Source organism: Platichthys flesus, chromosome 13 (assembly GCF_949316205.1).
Source record: "Platichthys flesus chromosome 13, fPlaFle2.1, whole genome shotgun sequence".
In the NCBI taxonomy this organism is placed as follows: Eukaryota; Metazoa; Chordata; class Actinopteri; order Pleuronectiformes; family Pleuronectidae; genus Platichthys; species Platichthys flesus.
Window position 1 is genome coordinate 18,648,701 of NC_084957.1, and position 22,828 is coordinate 18,671,528.

General features: G+C 41.6%; 2 protein-coding genes across 6 annotated transcripts in view; one reads left to right on the plus strand and one right to left on the minus strand.

Annotated features, from left to right (window-relative positions):
- The window catches only part of usp9 (ubiquitin specific peptidase 9), a 35,522-nt gene extending 19,239 nt beyond the window's left edge, over positions 1–16,283 (plus strand). For 3 of the 5 annotated variants that reach the window (XM_062403345.1, XM_062403344.1, XM_062403347.1), the window contains 30 exons: positions 124–219; positions 371–582; positions 935–1,175; positions 1,387–1,536; positions 1,843–1,963; positions 2,072–2,202; positions 2,453–2,731; positions 2,855–2,980; positions 3,116–3,253; positions 3,569–3,735; positions 3,856–3,964; positions 4,062–4,208; positions 4,348–4,494; positions 4,592–4,799; positions 4,884–5,104; positions 5,427–5,614; positions 5,705–5,878; positions 5,994–6,135; positions 6,271–7,027; positions 8,613–8,736; positions 8,830–9,055; positions 9,157–9,289; positions 9,433–9,618; positions 9,910–10,130; positions 10,237–10,325; positions 10,590–10,746; positions 11,026–11,238; positions 12,052–12,081; positions 13,200–13,298; positions 14,038–16,283. In XM_062403345.1, coding sequence (XP_062259329.1) covers positions 124–219; positions 371–582; positions 935–1,175; positions 1,387–1,536; positions 1,843–1,963; positions 2,072–2,202; positions 2,453–2,731; positions 2,855–2,980; positions 3,116–3,253; positions 3,569–3,735; positions 3,856–3,964; positions 4,062–4,208; positions 4,348–4,494; positions 4,592–4,799; positions 4,884–5,104; positions 5,427–5,614; positions 5,705–5,878; positions 5,994–6,135; positions 6,271–7,027; positions 8,613–8,736; positions 8,830–9,055; positions 9,157–9,289; positions 9,433–9,618; positions 9,910–10,130; positions 10,237–10,325; positions 10,590–10,746; positions 11,026–11,238; positions 12,052–12,081; positions 13,200–13,298; positions 14,038–14,367 — 5,562 coding nt within the window. In that variant the 3' untranslated portion in view covers positions 14,368–16,283. The remainder of the gene's footprint in view (positions 1–123; positions 220–370; positions 583–934; positions 1,176–1,386; positions 1,537–1,842; positions 1,964–2,071; positions 2,203–2,452; positions 2,732–2,854; positions 2,981–3,115; positions 3,254–3,568; positions 3,736–3,855; positions 3,965–4,061; positions 4,209–4,347; positions 4,495–4,591; positions 4,800–4,883; positions 5,105–5,426; positions 5,615–5,704; positions 5,879–5,993; positions 6,136–6,270; positions 7,028–8,612; positions 8,737–8,829; positions 9,056–9,156; positions 9,290–9,432; positions 9,619–9,909; positions 10,131–10,236; positions 10,326–10,589; positions 10,747–11,025; positions 11,239–12,051; positions 12,082–13,199; positions 13,299–14,037) is intronic. The other 2 variants (XM_062403346.1, XM_062403348.1) reach the window with 1 other exon arrangement.
- A 2,034-nt stretch (positions 16,284–18,317) lies between these two features.
- On the minus strand, positions 18,318–22,261 carry rpl8 (ribosomal protein L8). Its single transcript, XM_062402608.1, has 6 exons — positions 22,172–22,261; positions 20,784–20,927; positions 20,545–20,686; positions 19,756–19,974; positions 19,485–19,600; positions 18,318–18,514 (listed from the first exon to the last, which is right to left on the minus strand). Exons 2-6 carry the CDS (start codon positions 20,919–20,921, stop codon positions 18,356–18,358), a joined length of 774 nt encoding a protein of 257 aa, XP_062258592.1. The 5' UTR covers positions 20,922–20,927; positions 22,172–22,261; the 3' UTR covers positions 18,318–18,355.
- Positions 22,262–22,828: the final 567 nt, after the last annotated feature.

Below are 22,828 nucleotides of genomic sequence, written 5' to 3' on the forward strand. Positions count from 1 at the left end.
ACAAATAAATTCTATTGACAATATTGAGAATAAAATTTCTCTGGTAGCAGAGGGGAATTTCGAGAATATAGATTGGAAAATACTTACTGCTTGAAAAAACATTTGTATTCGTTTCTCTCCCAGGTGGTGATTCAAGGAAGTGATGATATCGCAAGCCGAGCAATAGACCTTCTGAAAGAGATTTATACCAACCTCGGACCAAAACTACAAGTTAATCAGGTACATGACTCTTCTGTTTCACTTATAGAGAATTACATTTTTTCTCATCCCTTTCCTAGAGAATATTTAATGTTGAGAGGTTAATTCAAATATAATTTGGTGTAATAATAATTTGTTTGTCTTTATTGCTATACCCGTTTCCTCCCTTTAGGTTGAAATTCATGAGGATTTCATCCAGTCATGTTTTGACCGTCTGAAGGCCTCCTACGACACCCTGTGTGTGTTGGACGGAGACAAAGACAGCATCAATTGTGCCCGTCAGGAAGCCATCCGCATGGTGCGAGTTCTTACTGTGCTCAAAGAGTACATCAATGAGTGTGACAGTGACTACCACGAGGAAAGGACTATACTGCCCATGTCCAGGTACAATTTCAATAAAGAAAACACAGTTTACTGCATTTATCATAACAAATTTTAACCATATTGCTGCTGAACTCCTTGCTGAAGCTGTCACATGTCCAATTCAATATATATACTTTACAGTTTAATGACTCTGTATTATATAATGACTAGAATAAGCAAAATAATCATTACCCACTGTTTCTAAAACATCACACAGAAATTGTCTAAAGGTATTAATTTAACATGAATGAATACCTAGGTTTTCCATATTTAGTGTGCATGCTATCTTGCTTTATTCACAATACCCGGTTAGATAAAAAAAAAAGGTGCAATGATTTTACTGTTTCACTTAATCTCTTAATTTCTCTTGCAGAGCTTTCCGTGGGAAGCATATCACGTTGATCGTGCGTTTTCCCAACCAGGGTCGTCAAGTAGACGACCTGGATATCTGGTCACACACCAATGACACAATTGGCTCAGTTCGCCGTGGCATCCTGACTCGGATCAAGGCAAACGCTGCACATACCAAGATAGAGCTCTTTATTGGTGGCGAGGTGGTCGATCCGGCGGATGACAGGAAGTTAATTGGACAACTCAACTTGAAGGACAAAACGGTAAAAATGTTGTCTGCTTTGGTACTATGGTACTCTTTTATGTTAATATAATTAATGATTTACTCACAATTCAAAATGGATTCAAATGATAATCCTGACCATTTTGTGCATATTAAAAGTCAGATCTTGAAGCCAGAAATGATCTGTGTGTGTCTTTGGTTCTCCACACATTACATGAACATTAACTCATGTGTTTTTTTTTTTTATATAGCTGATCACGGCCAAGCTGACACAGGTGAGTGCCAACATGCCTTCAAGCCCAGACAGCTCATCTGACTCATCCACTGGCTCTCCTGGTAACCACGGCAACCACTTCAGCGATGGGCCCAACCCTGAGGTTGAGGGCTGTCTTCCTGGTGTGGTGAGTTTACCGCACAGATAATGTAATACCTTCATATGTTGACATTACTTCCAAACAGCTATGATAATGGTTAATATGAGGCCCCGTACACACCCGGCATTAAAGGGATAATTCACCCAAAAAAGGAAAAATTCCCTCATTTATTAATCACCACAATGTCAACGGAAGGGTGGGGTAAGTGTTTGAATCCATAAAAACACTTTATGTTACATTGAATTTATGAGGTTTGTCATTGTGAGTTGAAGTGATTAAAAAGCAGTACTATTACAATGTATTAATATAACTTAATACATTATTATTCTACAGATTATGTCGCTGCATCTGCGCTACATCTCCTTCCTGTGGCAGGTGGCTGACCTGGGCTGCAACCTCAAAATGCCTCTGCTTAGAGATGGCTCTCGAGTTCTCATGAAACTCATGCCGCCAGGTAAAGATGTACCTCTGCTGTTTTCAACCAATTCATTTGACTGAAACATAAACCTTCACTAGTACACACAGGCAATGGTAGCTCAGTGCCATGTTTTTGTATCCTCAGATAATACAACAGTAGAGAATCTGAGAGCTGTGTGTCTGGACCACGCCAAACTTGGTGAGAACAGCCTCAGTCCCTCACTGGACTCCCGCTTCTTCGGCCCCTCCCCCTCACAAGTGCTCTACCTCATTGAGGTGAGTGATGATATACTTTTGCATCAGAAACTGTGATTTATTATCTGCCCTGAAAACCCGATTTTTGCATTTTGAACCTGACTAGCCTAAGAAATTCTTATGTAGCATTGTGTGATAATTAGGATCTGAGCAACTATGCCACGTCCCAAGTAGCAATCATAACATTGAGCTGGAGCTACTAAGAGCAAAACATGGAATCATGGAGTTTTTTCTTTTGTGTTTCAATTTATACAATGTGGTCATGTTCCAGGTTGTGTATGCTTTACTGATGCCTGCCAGTGCCACTCTTGGCGAGGATGCCAGTGACTTCCAGTACAACTTCTTGAAGAGTGGCGGGCTACCCCTGGTGCTGAGCATGCTCACCAGGAACAACTTTCTACCAGCAGCAGATATGGAGACGAGGCGTGGGGCGTACCTCAACGCGCTTAAGATTGCCAAGCTCCTCCTGACCTCTGTGGGCTTTGGTCATGTGAAGGCTGTGGCTGAGGCCTGCCAGCCCAATGCTGATGGAAATATTCCTGTCTCTCCGGTTAGGCCAGACACATAACTCACATTGAGCCATACCTGTATATCTAGTTCCTCTGTATGTGGCTGTCATATCTATTGACATGTCTGCATCTCTCGCCCCACTTATTAACTGCATTGTTTACAGATAAACCAGGCCACTCATGACCAGGCCCTGGTCCTCCAGAGTGCCCTGCAAAACATCCCCAACCCTGCTTCAGAATGCATGCTGCGCAATGTAGCCATCCGCCTGGCCCAGCAGATTTCTGATGAGGTAACAAAAACAAGATATAATAATCATCCTTATTATAGACACTCTGTGACCAGTACTAATGTACTGGTTGTACGCAAAGTTCAGTGGCGCCGTTTGTTATAGTCGATTTTATGGGATAATTTCTTTTTCCACCAGAATTTCTTCCAAGCATCAAAGTACATCCCAGACATTTGTGTGATCCGAGCAGTACAGAAAATTGTGTGGGCATCAGGCTGTGGTACGGTGCAGCTCGTCTTCAGCTCCAATGAAGAAATCAGCAAAATATACGAGAAGGTAAACATTCTTTTGCAAATTTTTATAAGAGTTATTTTGATTGTAGTCCAAATATTTACTAAATATCAAAAGCTATCATCATTGAATAGAAAATAAGAGTACATTAGAGTAAAGGTTGTACAGCCCTTACTGCACATCAGTTCATAATAGATATGCAGGCTTCTGTAGGCGGGATGGTAAATGCTTCAAAAGGTCATATGTTAAACGCAAAGCACAATGAAAAGACCAAATCAGTGAACTTAGACGAGGAGTTTAAAAATTCCAATGCTGTATATATGTTTTCTCACTGTTATTTGTTTTCCTGTTTCTCATCAGACAAATGCAGCTAAGGAGCCAGATGGGGAAGATGAGCAGGTGTGCTGCGAGGCTCTGGAAGTGATGACACTGTGTTTTGCCCTCATGCCCACGGCTCTGGACACACTCAGTAAGGAGAAGGCTTGGCAGACCTTCATCATAGACCTGCTGCTGCACTGCCACAGCAAGTAAGTAAATCCGTATGATTTCCACCAACTGACTGAAACAGATGGAACAGCCCCATCATCTGCATTTTTACAGTTTAGAGTGAATATAATGATGCTGATGTTGTTATCTGACTTTAACAGATCTGTTCGTCAGATGGCTCAGGAGCAGTTTTTCCTGATGGCAACTCGGTGTTGTATGGGCCATCGACCCCTCCTCTTCTTCATCACCCTCCTCTTTACTGTGTTGGGGGTTAGTTACTATATGCCAAGTGTCGTTAAATAATATAACTGGTCTCTTCCCTCTACCAGGATCTTAATTCCATTCAATTTCTTATGTCTGTGTTCAGAGTACAGCCAAGGAGCGAGCCAAACATGCTGGGGACTACTTCACGTTGCTCAGACATCTGCTGAACTATGCCTATAACAGTAACATCAACCTGCCAAATGCTGAGGTGCTGCTCAACAATGAGATCGACTGGCTGAAGAGGATAAGGGTAAAGCTTCCCATTTAACCTTATATTCATGATTATATTTTAATCCCATATTTTGTAATATCTCAACAAGTTTATCTATAGTTTCTCTTTCATTGGGATTGTGGGCAGATTTGATGGTACATAATGTTTGCTTTTCTAGGATGAGGTTAAGAGGACAGGGGAGACTGGTGTGGAGGAGACGATCCTCGAGGGACACCTTGGGGTCACCAAAGAACTTCTAGCCTTCCAGACACCAGAGAAGAAGTATTACATTGGCTGTGAGAAGGGAGGAGCGAATCTCATTAAGGTACAATAAACAGATCGTACATGAAACAGGTAAAATAAAAATCTTTGTTTTTCTCTCTCGTAGTCTGACTAAATTATCTAATTTTCTTCTTGTTTAGGAGCTGATTGATGACTTCATTTTCCCAGCATCTAATGTTTACCTTCAGTACATGAAAAGCGGGGAATTCCCTACTGAACAAGCCATCCCAGTGTGCAGCACCCCTGCTTCCATCAACGCAGGCTTTGAGCTCCTGGTAGCACTGGCGGTCGGCTGTGTACGCAACCTCAAACAGATAGTCGACACTCTGACTGACATGTACTACTTAGGTAGGGCGAGTTTTACAGCTGGATTCCACTGTCAAATTTACAGTCCAGTATATTCAAGTGTTTTTTCATTCCCTCTCTCTACAGGTTGTGAAACATTGACAGAGTGGGAGTACTTGCCTCCGGTGGGGCCACGGCCAAACAAAGGCTTTGTAGGACTGAAGAACGCTGGGGCCACCTGTTACATGAACTCTGTCATTCAGCAGCTGTACATGATCCCTCCCATCCGCAATGGCATCCTGGCCATCGAGGGCACAGGCACTGATGTGGACGATGACATGTCAGGGGATGAGAAGCAGGAGAATGAGGTAATGAAAGAGTTTGTGCTCCATTAAAGCTTTTGCCCGATGAAGATTTTCATCCTTTCTCAGCATCCAGTGACTGACAAAATGGCCAACTCCAGGCTGTTATGCCGTGTAAGCTGGGCTTGGAGCTGAGGGCATAATTACAAAAAAAGTTTGAAGTAATAATATTTTGCTTCATAGACTGAAGACATTTTACCCTAACATCTAACTTAATTCCCTTCCCCAGTTTTGATAGCACCATGACATGGTAGCTAGAGAATGCTTAACTGTTGTGGATGCTGGGAGAAGTGGTAATTTGTCTCACTTATGCGTTTTGTCTCTACAGAGTAACGTGGATCCTCGTGATGAGGTTTTCAGCTACCACCATCAGTTTGATGATAAGCCCTCTAGTAAGTCAGAGGACAGGAAAGAGTACAACATTGGGGTCCTGCGCCACCTACAGGTCATCTTTGGCCATCTGGCTGCGTCCAGACTGCAGTATTATGTCCCTAGGGGATTCTGGAAACAGTTCAGGTAATTTAGAGATTCACTGTAACATTGATTTGCACTGGTTTTTACTTGTTTTGCAGCTGATGATTTTTTAAAATTTTACATCGTTTTTAGGTTATGGGGTGAGCCAGTGAACTTGAGAGAGCAACACGATGCTCTGGAGTTTTTCAACTCTTTGGTGGACAGTCTGGATGAAGCTCTGAAAGCTCTGGGTCACCCTGCCATGCTCAGCAAGGTGCTGGGAGGGTCCTTTGCTGACCAGAAGATCTGTCAGGGATGCCCCCACAGGTGAATTTAGAACTTTTCTCTGTGCTTGGTTACTAAAAACAATTACATATTTTCAGAAAAAAAACTTTTATTGTCCTTTGGGTTCTTTGTTCTGAATAATTGTTTCTGTTACCAGGTATGAGTGTGAGGAGTCATTCACAACACTCAACGTCGACATCAGAAACCACCAGAACCTGCTGGACTCCATGGAGCAGTATGTTAAAGGGGACCTGCTGGAGGGAGCCAACGCCTACCACTGTGAAAAGTGTAATAAGAAGGTAAGAATGAAAAAACCCACCTAGTGGCCAGTCAATGTGCCACAGAAAAGTAGAGGCAACATTAATGACTCTAACAGGGCTGATTTTAAAGAAATGAGAAAAGGAAAGCAATCTAATGTTTGCTCTCCTTGTCAGGTGGACACGGTTAAACGCCTGCTGATTAAGAAGCTGCCGCCAGTCCTCGCCATCCAGCTGAAGCGCTTTGACTACGACTGGGAGCGGGAGTGTGCCATCAAGTTCAACGACTACTTTGAGTTCCCCAGGGAGCTGGACATGGAGCCTTACACGGTAGCGGGTGTGGCCAAATTAGAGGGGGATGATGTTAATCCAGAGAACCAGGTGATCCAACAGAATGAGCCCTCTGAACCCACGCCCCCAGGCAGCTCCAAGTATCGCCTGGTTGGAGTGCTGGTCCACTCAGGCCAGGCCAGCGGCGGACACTACTACTCCTACATAATCCAAAGGAATGGGGGTGATGGTGAAAAGAACCGCTGGTATAAGTTTGACGATGGGGACGTGACTGAGTGTAAAATGGACGATGAGGAGGAGATGAAGAATCAGTGCTTTGGAGGAGAATACATGGGCGAGGTATTCGATCACATGATGAAAAGGATGTCTTACCGGAGGCAGAAGCGATGGTGGAATGCCTACATCCTATTCTATGAGCGTATGGACTCACTGGACAAGGACAGCGAGCTTGTCAAATACATCTCAGAGCTCACCATCTCCTCCACCAAGCCAAATCAGGTCAAGATGCCTGGTGTCATCGAGTGCAGTGTCCGCAAGCAGAACGTCCAATTCATGCACAACAGAATGCAATACAGCCTGGAATATTTCCAATTCATTAAGAAACTTCTGACCTGTAACAGTGTCTATTTAAACCCTCCTCCAGGTATGCATCCTTTCTGTCACCCGCTCTAAACCAATTCACCGAATCTTGTTTGTTTAAATATAGAAAAAACTAAATTATTCTAGGTAGGTCCGCTATGTTTGGTGTATGTGTTGAAGCACTGTATAGATAAATATATTTTTGTTTATGTACACGATCCAATTTTCCAACACTCATGCATGATAAAACTAATCAGACAACAGATAAATCAGTAAAATGATTGGAAACTTATTTATGGCAAGGTAGGTTTTCACTAGAAGACAAAAACAGGAACTTAAAGAACCAAAGCAATGAGTTGAAAAAACTACACAATAAAATAAAACGTAAAAAAGTAAAGTTCAAAATAAATATGTACAAAATGCAAATATGAGCAATTTAGTAGTTTAATGTTTGTGAACCTTTGTTACAAACATGGGAAAGTTGTCTGGGATTAACAATGACCTGATAAATAATGTATAATAGATTTTGGGTGTGTATATATGACTGGTGGTGACGTAATGTGAGTAGGTTGATCAGTTAATGCTGCACAGTATCATATTGTCCCTCCACTAATAGCTAAATATCAAATTTCTTTATCTTTTTAAACGATGATGAAGTCCTCGTATCGCTACTGTTGATTTCTAGCTTCTCAAAGTTATAGCAGCTTTCGTCATAGTTTTATTACAGATTTCTGACTCACTTGTCTAAAGTATTACATTTCAGAGTAATGCTAATATACAGCAGGAAAGAATTTGTGGTCGATAGCATTTCGCTCTGGCTGCCGAGAACTGCGCTGGTCGTAAAATATCATCAATGAATTATTAATGCAGCCAGAGCCCAATAATGTTTCACAGTGAAATTAAAAAAAAGAGTTTTAGTGAATTCATCACCAATGAAGCACTTGATCTTGACTGAATGATTCAGATCATTATGATTACATCGTGTTAGTCTGTTTGTGACTCTGTTTACAGCCAGTGTCTCACTCTCTGACTCTTTCCTTGCAGCAGCAGGAAAACGTTTATTCATTTTTTTAAATGAACAGGGTCTGAGAAATTCTGGATTTGTGATTTAATATACATTTGTGAGACCAGTTGACACATTGTTTTGTAGCTTGCTCTAAGCCCTGACGCTGCAGGCTCAGATCCTGAGATGAATCCACAGCTGCTGTGTTGTTGTTTATCTTACTTTATGCTTTTATACATAACACATGGTTTAAAAAAGAAGCGGAATGACTGTTTAATATATTTTAAATCATTTATAACCGACATTCACATTATTATTATTATTCATTTTGTTCTCTGAATCTGAGATTTATATTAAATGCCTGTAAGGTTAACGTTCCAGTTATCAGCTTTAGTTTGAGGATGTTTGCAGCCATCTGGAAACTGGTCATTTCTTATTTGTTGTCCCTAAATTAGTAATCACTCATAATGATCATTTTATTATATACAGTGGACTGTAATGATCACAGTCCACTGTGCTCATGTACACGTCCAAAACACCTATTTAGTGCATGCAGAGTGCAATGCTGTGTTGTCAACTACTGTTACTGCACTGGAGACAATTTTCAGATTTTAATAATTTTCTAACATTTTTTTTTTTTTATCAGGACAAGACCATCTTCTGCCAGAGGCAGAGGAGATTGCTATGATAAGTGCTCAGCTGGCTGCTAGGTTTCTCTTTAGCACAGGTTTCCACACCAAGAAAGTAGTACGGGGTCCTGCCAGTGACTGGTAAGCTCTGTCTAACTTGAGGGGCGGGGGCCTTTTCTCTTTGTTGTGTCCCTCTCTAATAAAATATTCACCTCATTCTCCAACCCCCTGTAGGTATGATGCCCTCTGCATCCTGCTGAGACACAGTAAGAATGTACGCTATTGGTTTGCACACAACGTTCTGTTTGCTTACCCTAACCGGTTCTCCGAGTACCTGCTTGAGTGCCCGAGTGCTGAGGTCCGTGGAGCATTCGCCAAGCTCATCGTCTTCATCGCTCACTTCTCCCTGCAAGATGGCCCCTGTCCCTCCCCCACCGCCTCGCCTGGACCCTCTACTCAGGTCGGTGTCAGACTAAAAGCCGAGGGGAAAATGTCTTGAATAAGATTTCAATCACAGTTTGTCAACGAGTGGTTTCTCTTTTGTTTTTTGTGTTTGTGTAGCAGGGCTGTGATAACCTCAGTCTAAGTGACCACCTGTTAAGAGCTGTACTCAACCTGCTCAGAAGAGAGGTGTCTGAACACGGCCGTCACCTGCAGCAGTACTTCAACCTCTTTGTCATGTACGCCAACCTGGGTAAGGACTACAGACTCATCACCCACCTGTCAAGTACATCTGTTCCTCTGTGAATTTATCTAAGAAAAGTTTATATAAAAAAAGAATTGATCGTTCTTTGACGTAAAATGGTACTTTTTGTCTCACTACTCATACCCTCGTAGGTTTGGCAGAAAAGACTCAGCTGCTGAAACTTAACGTTCCTGCCACTTTCATGTTGGTCGCTCTGGACGAGGGTCCCGGCCCTCCCATTAAATACCAGTATGCTGAGCTGGGCAAGCTCTATACTGTGGTTTCCCAGCTGGTCCGCTGCTGTGATGTCTCCTCGCGCATGCAGTCCTCCATCAATGGTGAGATTATCTGAGTTTTCAGAAGCAAAAATTGTGATATGAACTCAGCTGATGTGAGGCAGTAATAACGTGTGAAACAGCATCTGGGTAATGGTGCTGAGAGTTGGAGCCCAATGACGATTCTCATCCTTGCTCAGGATCTAGTGACTGACAAACCAGCCACTCTGAGCCTCTGTGTTGTGTTGCCAGAACTTGGAGCTGAGGGCTTGGGAATGAAGAATGAAGGAAACTAATTTGCTGTAAATCTCAGATTTGAGTTTCTCAAAATTTATTTTCCTCTACCTTTGCTAGGTAACCCTCCTCTTCCTAACCCATATGGGGACACCATCCTGACTGCCCCAGTGATGCCTGTGCAGCAGCTGGTGGCAGAGATCCTTTTTGTGCGGACCAGCTACGTGAAGAAGATCATTGAAGACTGCAGCAACTCTGAGGAGACTGTGAAGCTGCTTCGCTTCAGCTGCTGGGAGAATCCTCAGTTCTCCTCCACTGTGCTCAGTGAACTGCTCTGGCAGGTAAATGCCTCATTTGCTCTGATGACAACCATCAATATTTCTCTTGGTAGTTCACTTGCATGTTCTTCAATGAGTCTACGTTGAGTTATACATGTGTTGTGTGCAGGTTGCGTACTCCTACACCTATGAGTTGAGGCCTTACCTGGATTTGCTGCTACAGATCCTGCTCATCGAGGACTCGTGGCAGACACATAGGTCAGTGTGTCCATTGTTAGTGCTGGGTTGAAATGCCTCCACACCGGCTGCAACTGCGGTCATAGTTTAGGTTCAGATTGTCCGTCCACATGAATCTCACTGCAAAATGTTTACTTAGACTCAAGGAAAAGTTGATCAGGATTAAGTTGCAAAAGGTTAAGATCACTGACCTCACAAAACTTGGTCTGGTGAACCTGATCTATCAAGAAGGTGAGAAAGTGAGGCTGTAATTCTAAATTTCCTCTCTCTCTGTGGTTTGTGCAGGATCCACAATGTGCTGAAGGGAATTCCGGATGATCGAGATGGTCTTTTTGACACCATCCAGCGCTCCAAGAACCACTATCAGAAGCGGGCCTACCAGTGCATCAAGTGCATGGTGGCCCTGTTCAGCAACTGCTCTGTCGCTTATCAGATCCTACAGGTACAATTCTTACATGGACATGTCATGAGACTAACATATGGCAGGAAATTAATGTCTGATTTGAGATTTGCTAGATAATTTAGGAACAATCCTGTTTTTAGAACCAATTGTTTTTCCTTGAACACCATTCATTTTGTATTTTCCTATACTACATGAATCTCCACCCTAAATTAGACCCAATGATCTCATGGCTCCTCATGTCAGCCCAGCAATAAGACTGTCAAGAAACTGCCTGCTGCTTCATATATACTCATCAGAATGTTCTCCGTGTTCACACAGAGTAATGGTGACCTGAAGCGAAAGTGGACGTGGGCAGTCGAGTGGTTAGGGGACGAGCTGGAGAGGAGACCATACACAGGCAACCCCCAGTACACCTACAACAACTGGTCCCCTCCAGTTCAGAGCAACGAGACCTCCAATGGATATTTCCTGGAGCGTTCGCACAGTGCACGCATGACACTGGCCAAGGCCTGTGAACTCTGTCCTGAAGAGGTAAAGCTATTGACATCATACCCTACACAATGTCTGATTTCACATTATCTGTTGGTGTTTACGATTGTGCTTAAAGAACCAATCTACAGCAGTATCTAAAGCTAAAGGACTATTAGCTATTTCTAGCTAAGGGACTATTTTCCAACCCTTAAGTAGGTATACCGTGATGTACAGTGAAAAACATCTGTATTGAAGGGGTCTTTCTGTTACATGCAAAGAACCACAGGACACATGAATATTGAACATGATTTAAAAACACCACAGGAAAATGTAACCCATGTTGGCTTGGTAAAATGTAAGCAACCGTTTACATGGGTGACAGTAACAGAAAAATCCCATAGAAATACTGAATGACAGAGCTGATGAGCTTAAACAGCCTGAACATAATGTAAACGCATCACGTCACCACACAACATTACATGACCAGTACCTAACTGGGTAGCATTTACATAAAGTATCACTGAGGGCACGAATTGACTTGTACCAGAAAGTGTATTATCACAAATTTATTTATGATCATCTTATATTTGTATCATTTGAAATGAAATGTTTGATGTGATTTTTATAAACCAAATTTTAAAAATTTTACATAGATTAATGAATAGACTTAATGATTGATTGGTACATTTATTTGGACCCATTGACATGTTAACTATGCTAAAAATGTGTTGTATTGATTCATAGCTGCAGTTCACTATGCATTCAAATATTTGTAGTTTTATGTTTTGTTTTAACATAAAAGAAGTTACTTGTATTTTTATGTTGACAAATCCAGTCAAATGACACACTTCTCCTGTAATATTCTATACACAGCTCAAGTGTACTCAGGAAAGCCCAGGGAAGGTCAGTATTCCAGGCACCACGACATTAAGGAAGGAAATGAAAAATAAAATTTGATTAAATAATTTGCAGTGAACAGTTGGCCAGTGTTTAGGCTTCCAGGTCATCAGTGCTAGAGAAAAGGAACATGTGGATCAAAGTTAAACTACCAGAACTCAACATGACAATTACTGAAAAAAAATGTTATATAAGTTTGGATGCAAATAATATCTATATATATATATATATATAAAGTTAAGAACAGCAGGTCAGAGTGAGGCTATTTACACAGACTGCTCTAAAAAGTGTCTGTCCCGGGCACCATTCTGACACTTTAAAGGTTCACTGAAAACCTGGAATATTCGTGATTGGGGTGAAATGAGGACCAAAATAGGACATCAACATATTTTGTTAGCATGAAGGTCATACAACCCTCAGCTGTCAATTACAGTTTTCAGGTGATTTATCAGACCAATTATAGATGAAACGATGGCACATGACTTTTTGAAAACTTGCTACCCTTTAGTTGTAATCCTGTCTCTTCTTTAAGCAATACTAACAATACATATCCTTCCCCTTTCTCGATCAAATCACTAAGAGATAAAACAATAAAGTGAGCATATTCAATCTTAGGCTAAATAGATTTAGAGGACAGAGGTAAAACAACATGAGCTTTGTAAAGTCCATGTGACACACAATACTGTGTACGTTACCACATACATATATGTAGAAATAAACTTAACATTAGAAGTAGCATCAGGCATCAGTAGCATCTTGAATTTTGTGATCTTTTATAATTCAAACAACATTAAAAATACAAGTTATCATTTGAACTGAAAGAACATCTCCGGTTGAGATTCCTGTTCAATTTGTGTTTAGCTCAGTTTCTAAATAACCAGCAGCCCTCTGCTGAGAGGAAGCTCTCGGGTGTAGAATCCACCCACACACTCATTTAAGCCTCATTTACTAGATAAAGCAACACAGTTTCAAATTTGACCATCCCACGCTCACTGAAATGACGAAGCTTGAAATCATACCCACTGCCTTGATCACATAGATGAGGATTTCCTACTTTACACATTCAAAATTATTTCCTTTAAACATTGACCTTATATTGAGTTATTTTTTCCAACTTCCCCCAGGAGCCGGATGAACAGGAAGCACCTGATGATCAAGACGCCTCCCCACCCGAGGACACGTCTCTGTACCCACATTCTCCTGGAACCACCCAGTTTCAGCAGGTAGCGTCCTGACGCTGGGACGGTCGTATTTACCATTTGTGTCTCACACAGAAAAACAGCAGCGAGTAGGAACATGGGAAGTGGCGTCTATTCCCGTAGACAGTCTCACATATACCATGAATAGTGCTAGTAACCATGGCAACAAATGGTCTTTTCCTTCATGCTGAAGTGTTATTTGGTGCACAAGTCGTCACAAAGTCATTTTGTGGTTAAACGACACACAACATCAACTTTTAAATATTGAAGGAAAGAGTCACCCACTCTTGTGTTTTAATGAAGTTCAGTTTTTAATAAAGAATAAGTTGCTAATTTTATATAATGTTAATTTATTCAGGGACGAGCATCAACTGATGCCACATATTTTCTGTCCCTAGGCGGCCAACACGTAAAACTCTTCTATTAACTGCTCTGATGCAAACTCTTGTTACAGTTTATGGTTGGTGATATAATATGTGACAATTCTACATAAAAGTGTCTAAAACTACTAGACCTATGTTATGTATGTCGATTATGTATAAATAAAGCATCACCTCATCTTTGAACGTGATTGGTGAGTTATATCAGGTAGATTTTCATCAGAAATGGTGAAGATAACAACTCATGATCCCACGCTGCTTCACAACATCAATTTACAGCTGCTTTCAGACATGCACTGCACTCTGCAGCTTCTCAGCGTTTCACATGCTATTTACAGTTTGGTTGTTTCTAGTTGCTGATTTTCTTTTCTCCTCCCGCACAGAACAACCATCCTCATGGTCAGCCGTATACCGGACCTGCTGCTCAGCACATGAACAACCCCCAGCGTCCTGGTCCTGCCTCTGCCCCAACCCCTGGCCCGACCCAGACCACCACCCCATCCCCCACCACCGGCCCTGGCCCAAGCCCAGGCCCTGGAACAGGATCTGTACCTGGATCCGGATCTGGACCTGGACCCAGTCCTGGCCCAGGCCCGAGAGCACAAGAGAACTGGGAGAGCACTGAGGAGGTCACCCCTGCCCCCGCCCCTGCCCCCGCCCCCACTCCAGCCCCTGCCTCCACGACCCCGGCACCTGCCCCGCCTAAGGAGTAACAATCCCTCCCCTCCTCTGCTGTGCCTCGAGCCTCCATCGTCTCGCTCTCCTTCCTCTCATCCTTTTGGTCGACAGAGCTCCTCATCGGGCCTCTCTCTCTCTTTCTCTCTCTCTGGGCCCCAGGGCAGGGCAGAGCCGGGCCTCCCACCCCCTCCACCCACTCCAGGGCGTGTCTGTCTCGCTCCCGTCAGCCTGAGGGAGGCGCTCTTCCCTGGCCTGGGGCTGCCTGACCGTGTGACAGGGCCCTGGCAGTTTGGCTGCAGAGGCAAGGGAGTGGACAAGAGTTCTAATAAAGAAAAACAAATTAAAGTCAGAGCTGACGATGCTGATGCGCTTGTCTACACGACGAAAAGGTGTACATAGTATCTTAATGTTTTTGACTGTTCAGGTCCCCCAGTAGCATAACTGTGTGGTTTGCTGTTGGGAGATGTTGCAGATATTATAAAAAACAAAAATGGATATTATAAATAAGAAAAAAGCCCCAAAAAACTGTAAGAAGACAACAACTCCTCTTTGTTTTATCACCCATGCTCGGCAGTAAAGTTTGTTCTACCATCGGACGGTTACTGGTCATTCAACTGTAGAAAGATGCATTGTTATTATCATAATTAATATTATTATTCTTAAGCTCCTTGGTGACTTTCTGTCCCAAATCAACTCACAAGCTGTGGTTGGTTTTATTGTGAGATATGGAATGGTTGGGTGGACTTCTACGGTGTTTGGTTGATGTGAAAAAGCGGTGATGCAACATTGTTCTGAAACTCATTGCCTTTCTTGTTCTTTTTTTTTTCTTTGTTTTAGTTTCTTTTGTTCTGGTAATTAATTCAATCCTTTTTGAAGCTCTAGTTAATATGCTGTAACATTTAGCATGGCTTCTCACCAGAATAGTGTAGCCCAAGGGAAGACTTGTGATCATAACAACCTGAAGCTGTTCTTAATCCACATCTCCAGAGGGGTGTCCTTACCCTTTTTTTTCTTTCCTTTTTTTTTGGTTTGTTTTTTGCGTTATTTTTTTTTTCTACTCATCTACCCGATCTACAATGAGGGCGATATTTTGAACCAATGTATGAATAAGTGGCTTTTCAATTGCTCATCATAATCCTACAACTTTACATTTGGCAGCCAGTTTTGATGGGATAGACCGCTTAGCTTTCATCTATAGGAATTCTGACAAATGAAAACACATATGCAACAGAATTGCTGCACTGGACTGATCTGGTGTATAATAGACTGTGTGGTTTGCTTCTGTCTCTTCAATAGAGCCTAGTTGTAGACACACTTGTTGCCCATCGGCTTCCTCTCCGCCATGGAGCCGGTCAGGCTTTTTCGCCGTCTGGCTGCGGTTCGGGATGAAGCGGCCGATCCTGAGCGCCAGCGAGACCCTCGTCCTCTCGCTCCATGGAGATTAGGTTCCACAGCGGGGTCCGTAATGTAAGAATAGCAGCTGGTTAGTCACGTTTCAACTCGAGCTAACTTGTAATTCTGTAGGAGTAAAAGGTAAACATCAGTAAATACTGTATTTAATTGGTAATTTGAATGCGTGTATTTTTTGAATTTTTTTTCTTCTTTTTTGTCTAAAACATACCAAATACTCCTGCAAATGAAAATATTCTGCCCACCGTATTATATTTAAATATTTTGCTCTTATTTTATAGAATTTATTTTGTTGTATTTCACTAAAAATAGAATTTGATTTAAGAGGAACATTTTTGTCCTTGTGTTATTTTTAAAGAAGATATTGACTGTACAGAGTTCTGCGCCCTGTTTTTTGCCGACTTTTGTTTTGGCCATGGTGTGACGTTGAATTCTGGAGCTACAGTCGCGATGTGGACTTTCACTTTGTGAGGTTTTTTGTGCACAGAAATATAACAAAAAAAAGCATTGCGCCCTTAGCAAATAAAGAACATGGAATCTTGCCTGTGTCTCATTTTTACTTGTGGAAATCCACCAACCAACTGTATAATAAAACACAAGCAGCAGCTGACGGTTCTTTTCATTACTGAGTCATTGTTGTTATGAAGAAAAATGCTGTTCAGTTTCAAATGTCAAATTGTGTGTGCAACAAGAGGAGTTGCTGATTTATTCCTTGAAAAGTGCTATTTAAGTGAAATGTTGTATTATTGTTTATTATTGTATCGCTCAAGTTGACATATTTAATATACGTATGTGCAAAACCCAAAGATCTGAAGTTATTGTTAAGGTCCAGGGGAGAAAAATATGTTCTCGTTTGAAAAGCTTCAACCATCTTTAATTTGTATTATTTTGGGCTTGCTAACTACCAAAAATACTTGTTAAATATTGTCAGTTCAATTTTAGCTCTGATTGAATAGCTCGGTGGATTATCTCTCATGGCTCCACATTTAAATTTATATTTACCTGGTTGTTGTGACAGCAACTAGGTTTCAGGCTCTGTTATTAGATGGACTATTAGACTGGATCCAGCTGATGTTTTGGTTGGGACTGATCATTTTGGAGGTTACAGTTTGTGGTGGTGGTGTTGAACTGTTATTTTGTCTGTCATTTAAGCAGCACCACAGACTCCCAAATGTCCGTAAAAGTGATTTTACATAAACTGAACCATATCCCTTCATGAAGATAGAATTAACTGCAGCACCATCGTATTAGATATTAGTTTGAGCCCAGTGTTCCCAATAAACTGCAAATTAAATGTGATGTCTGAAATAAGGGTTTAACGAAGGATGAAACACAATGAGCATTTCTTGAAATGTGCCAGTTCAATCCAGAAATCCTGTAATTCACATATTTATGGATTACACCTAAACGATTCAAAGTCAAGCAGTACTTTTTTTTTATGTCTTAACTTTACAGAAATAATTTATTAAATCACTGGATTTTTCTTTTAACAGCCTGAACTACAAGAAAGAAATCAGCTTTCCTGCTACACAAATCATTATCAGTGAAATCTCTTTAGCTGCTTCATGTCTCAAAAACTCCTAATGACGTTGGGGACCACGGTCTGAGTAGATCCAGGATTCAATTTTATTTTATGAGCTTCCCCCCCGTGTTCACACACTCAGCCTGAGGTTTATTAGAAAGACAGTTAAAACTAGTGCAGCTCTTCTTTGCTGCAGTAAACTCTTCTTCCCATACCTTTTGGTGTTTGTGCGTCCATCACTGAAAAAGATGAAAGGGCTTGATCCAATGGGAAAAGGTGAACTTGGTAATGAGTCATGGAAACATACACTGAGCACTTCATTAGGAACACCTGCTCATTCATGCAGTTTTTCAATCATTTTATTTTTTGTTTTGTTTACTTAACTGATAGTTCTCTAATATTGAGTAGTAAATTCACACCTCACAAACTACAGTGACTGCTGTCCACAATGGACAAGTTCACAAACGCAATGAACCTGAATTTTTTTTTTTACCTTTATTCAGATGTGCCACTTTATTTTTCACTGTTGATTCTGTCTGATTTCCTTCATAAACTAACTTTTACAGAAATTGTAAGCCTATTGCTGTCCTTTGCTTTATAGTCTTACTATGCGAGTTCTATAAGTCAACACTACAGGCACCAGTGATTCAACCCGTCAGCTTAACAATGTACTTCAGTAGTTTTACTGAACTCCAAACTACCACCGACTGTGCTGCTAATGATTGATGTGAAAAGGTTCGGTATGAATGTTTGACTGAGTGGAAAACGCTTTTTACATTCAAACATGCTCCACACTTATTTGTACCTCATAAATGAGGTTCCTAATAACAGGGATTTACAGCTTTAAGGTTTTCTATGGTCACCAATGTGTACAGAATATAAGGAACACGAGTGGTGGCCGATAGCATCAGTCCAACACCCACTAAGTTATATTAAATCGATACTGTGCAACTCTAAGCTACAGTGTCATGAAATAAAGCACAGGAAATACCATTAATAAATTAGACACGTCCTATGTGTGTGTGACCCATGAATGAATCAAAATGAAACAGATTCTTTTGGAACACGTTTTATTATCAAGAAACTCAGATTTAGTTCTCCTTCTCCTGGACGGTCTTTGTTCCGCGCAGTCTGCCTGTACGACGGGCAGCAATAAGACCGACCTTGCGACCAGCGGGTGCGTCTCTTCTGATAGTTGAGGGTTTACCAATATGTTGATGGTTACCACCACCGAAGGGATGCTCAACAGGCTGCAGGGAGAGAGAAAGAGAGAGAGCGCATCAGTCTGAGGAATCTCATTATGTTAGGTGTAGCTGTACGTTGGAAACATGATCCAGCCTTCACCCTCTGTGTCCTGGGAGGAACAAATAAAGCCTGACCTGCTGGATACAGAATTTACTGACGCACAAACAAGCTACCAATATAAAAAAATGTCAAACCCGAGTACCCTTCACATTTTAAAGATGGAAAGGAAAAATATTTTACAAAACCTCTTACAACATTTGGACCCCTTGTTCTTCCATTATAGTCTGTCTCAGCTGCAACTAATTAAATTTCTGAAATTGAGGTAGATCCCATTTTCCCCCTGAACTATTTGTCATACGTCTCTTGTATTGTCAAACTCGATTAAGTAACTGATCAAAAAGAAAAGTCACTGTTCTGAGCAAATTAAAGAAGTTCAACTTGTACTGCTGGTGGGATCAATACTTCTCATTGGACAAAAATAGTCATGTGACCGGTTTAAGATTAAAAAGCTACTTTGAAATAATTTGATCATTTGAAACTGTAATATTTTCAATAGCTTGTCTAAACTTAAAATCGAATAATGTATCCTGTATCATGATAAGAGATTGACTTGTTAGCATCAAACGATTTCAGGATGGTTAGTTAGGTACCAGGTGGAAACAAGATGTAGACAATGTATTATTAGCTCCTTGAACATATCTGCATCTCTCCTTCCTGCAGTGTCACTGTACAGAAGCTGCTGATTTTCAACTGCATTATAATAATTCCCTGCATTTCTTAAATATACTCAATTATTCAGGTCCCTCATTACCAAGCTTTTCCCTAGAATCTGCAAACACGGCAAAACAGGACCTATAACTAATTCTAACCCCAACAGTCACTACTCAGCTGTGCCTCATCTCCAGTTGACAGAATCTGTTTCAACTGCCTGGCATCATGGGTAATTAGAGTTTCTGTGTGCTCGCGTTGACTTACGTTCATGGCCACACCACGGACACGAGGCCAGCAGTTCCTCTTGGCCTTGTACTTGTGGTAGGCACGACCGGCCTTCAGGATGGGTTTGTCAATACGACCACCTCCAGCAACCACACCTGAAACACACGGAAGGGCCGGTCAGACTTCTCTGGTAAAATGGCATACCACAGTTCAAACTGTTGAACCCTACAGTCGTCGCTCTACAGATGTTAAGTAAGGCAGTGGTGGCTGTGAGGAAACATCAGCTCCAGCAGACACTCAAGCTTCTTACCAACAACAGCTCTGTTGGCAGAGTGGATGACTTTCTTGGAGCCTGATGGCAGCTTGACTCTGGACTTCTTGGTCTCTGGGTTGTGGGAGATGACTGTGGCGTAGTTTCCTGAAGCGCGGGCCAGTTTGCCTCTGTCTCCGGGTTTCTCCTCCAGGCAGCAGATGATGGTTCCCTCAGGCATTGTGCCGACTGGCAGGACATTCCCGATGTTCAGCTGAGCTGTGGGATAAAACATGTTGAGGATCAAGCTTCACAATAAAACACTATCCAGTACATTCTTAAAGAGCAAGCTGCTTTCTTAGGATTAATCGGACACTCCTGCTGCTTTTGATGCCACCTCTTATTGACAGACATGTTTATAAATTAACCAAATTGACATTCAACTGATGATTATCTATTTAATAATGCCCTGAAAAGTCCATCATACTATCCATGTGCAAAGGGTGATGTCCCCAAATGTTTTGTCCAAGCATCAGTCCAATCAGCATTTAAAAAAAAAAGGCCACGCTTCACAGGACCGGTGAAGTAAAACCACTCACAGGTCAGGGTAGACCAGGTAAAAGGTCAGTAATAGTGTCCTTTATCAAAATGCACATCAACGTCAGAAGATAAAGTCAAGTGCATTGCTTTAAGCTGAGCTTGGTAAACAGACTAACAACGTCTAGTTTTAGCCTCTAAAAGGTGTTCTATGTTTAATTGCATTATGTATAATACATCTAGGAGGTTATGAAAAACTGTATCTGAAAATGTGTCACGTCGCCAGATTATCTAAGAGTCTACTTCTCTTACCCTTCTTGCCGCAGTAGATGAACTGTCCAGTGTGGATGCCCTCAGCAGCGATGAACAGCTCCGTCCTCTTCTTGAAGCGGTACGGGTCACGGAACGCCACTTTGGCCAAGGGAGCACCACGGCCGGGGTCATGGATGATATCCTGAGGAGACCGCCAGAATAAACCAAGGCTTGTACACACAAACAAAAACCAGAGCGACAGTAACTCACTGATACAGGTAACAAGACTCCTCACTTACCTTCACAATCCCCTTGATGTATCCATGACGTTCAGCGAAGTCAATGTGGCGGAGTTTAGCGGCACCCTTCCTGTGCTTCACATGGGCTTTGAACACGGAGCCCGCACCTTTTCTCTGTCCCCTGATCACACGTCCCATCGTGTACTGAAACCAGACAACACAAAGTTATGTTTAAGACTTTTACACCCATTAAAACCACATCAATAGAGCCAAAGGCAGTGAGATAAGGCCTAAAATTGGGTCGTAAGTGCACAAATTGATAATTTATACGATTATCACTTACTGGCAAAGCTGATATTGCCGAAACAATAATGTTACAGTCTACTTTTAGTGTTCTGGGGGGCCAAGGAAGTAAGAATCTCAAAGCAGCATTACTGTTAAAAAACTATTTCCAGCACGATTTAACAACTATTGTCCAATTCAAAAGTCTCAAACTGCAGGTAATGGAAGCAAATGCAAGCACCAAGGCTCAAATAGCAAACATAATACTTCTACACTAGCCGAATGAAGATTAAAATACTACATAAACTTCAGAGCCAATCAGACTTCAGGTAGCTTGACATTTAAGTGAAATGTACAACTTAAATACCATTAAATACTTTAGAGACTGAACCAACAATTCAAGATGTTTACCCTGACCTCCCCACATTATATAACAATTCAAAACTAGATTTAATTCGTACAGCATGAATTCATCCACATTCCACAGCAATGATTGATTACTACACTGGGGTACAGAAAAAACTAGAAATGAAAGGCTGCTACTTCTGAAGTACTGTGAAGGGAGTAGTGTCAGTAGCTCCACACTTTCAGACATGCAGGCGACTCGTTTGGGACAGTTTGACGCGTGTAATTCACATTCAGGACTTCAAGTACTGTTACTCGATTTGAATACAGAGCCGCCATCAGACGCTTCACTAGGAAACGATATGAAACTCAGGTAGAACCCACATGTTCAAAGTAAATAGTACGTTTCCAGCTATAGTTAGCCTACCAAGCTAGCATAGCCTAGCCTAGCTTGGTATAAAACGTAACGGACCGCGTTCGGTTTGAAGTGTTAAATTCACCGAATAGATAAAGCTGATGTTAAATTAAAATCACAGTAGATTTAGTTGTCTCCAGCTTCACTCGACTCTTTTCACAGTCTATGTCCGGTGCGAAGCGGCTCTGGGGCCGGTGGCCGCTTCACAACGCTGATGCTGCGCCATGTCACTAACCTGCTCCTCACAAATAACCGCGTCATTAACACAACTCGGGTTAAAATACTGCGAGGATCTGATTCTGGTTCATTTACTGCACATGTAAAAGTGAATTTTTGTAGCGGATGATGCGAGGAAACTAAGATTTAACACAGATTAGCATTAGAGATTCAGAATGTCGGTTCATACCTAAACTCCGCTGACGGAAAGAGGAAGCGCAAAGGCACAGCACAGGTTTTCTTCCGGAGAAACTACCGAGGGGCATGATGGGAGTTGGAGTCAAACGAGTAGAAGCCCTGTTAAGGGAGACCAATATTTTAAAAACTACTTCTAGATGTACAACACCGGAGTGGGACTTGTTTTTGTTTTACAAAAATAAGGTAAACAAACTGCATTTTTCCTTTAGGAATATAGACTCAAATATAAACAGTCTGTGATTTATATTTGAGTCACTTCATTATAAAACTGCGCCAAGAAAATAGATACGGAAAACATCTGCCAATGTTATCATATCATTTTTTGTATTATTTCATTATTATTTAAAACATCGAAAATGTCTTGAGCCGTGACATATTTAAAATGTTCATCAGTGTTTGTCTGTTAATTAGCAGGAACTTGCCCCAACAACTAAAATATTAAGTGTGTGGTTTTGGTAGAGCTACTTCACAGAGTTGTAGCACATCATGTATTACTTGAAATCTCCTGGTTCCTTCTTTCCAAAGTATTTTCAGGTCTGATTTCACTGGAATGGCTTTTCATACTGACTCCAGAGTGAAGAGGACAGACGGGAAAATACTGAATAGCTAGACACTGTAGGAAGTAACTAATTCCAAAAGATGGCAGTAA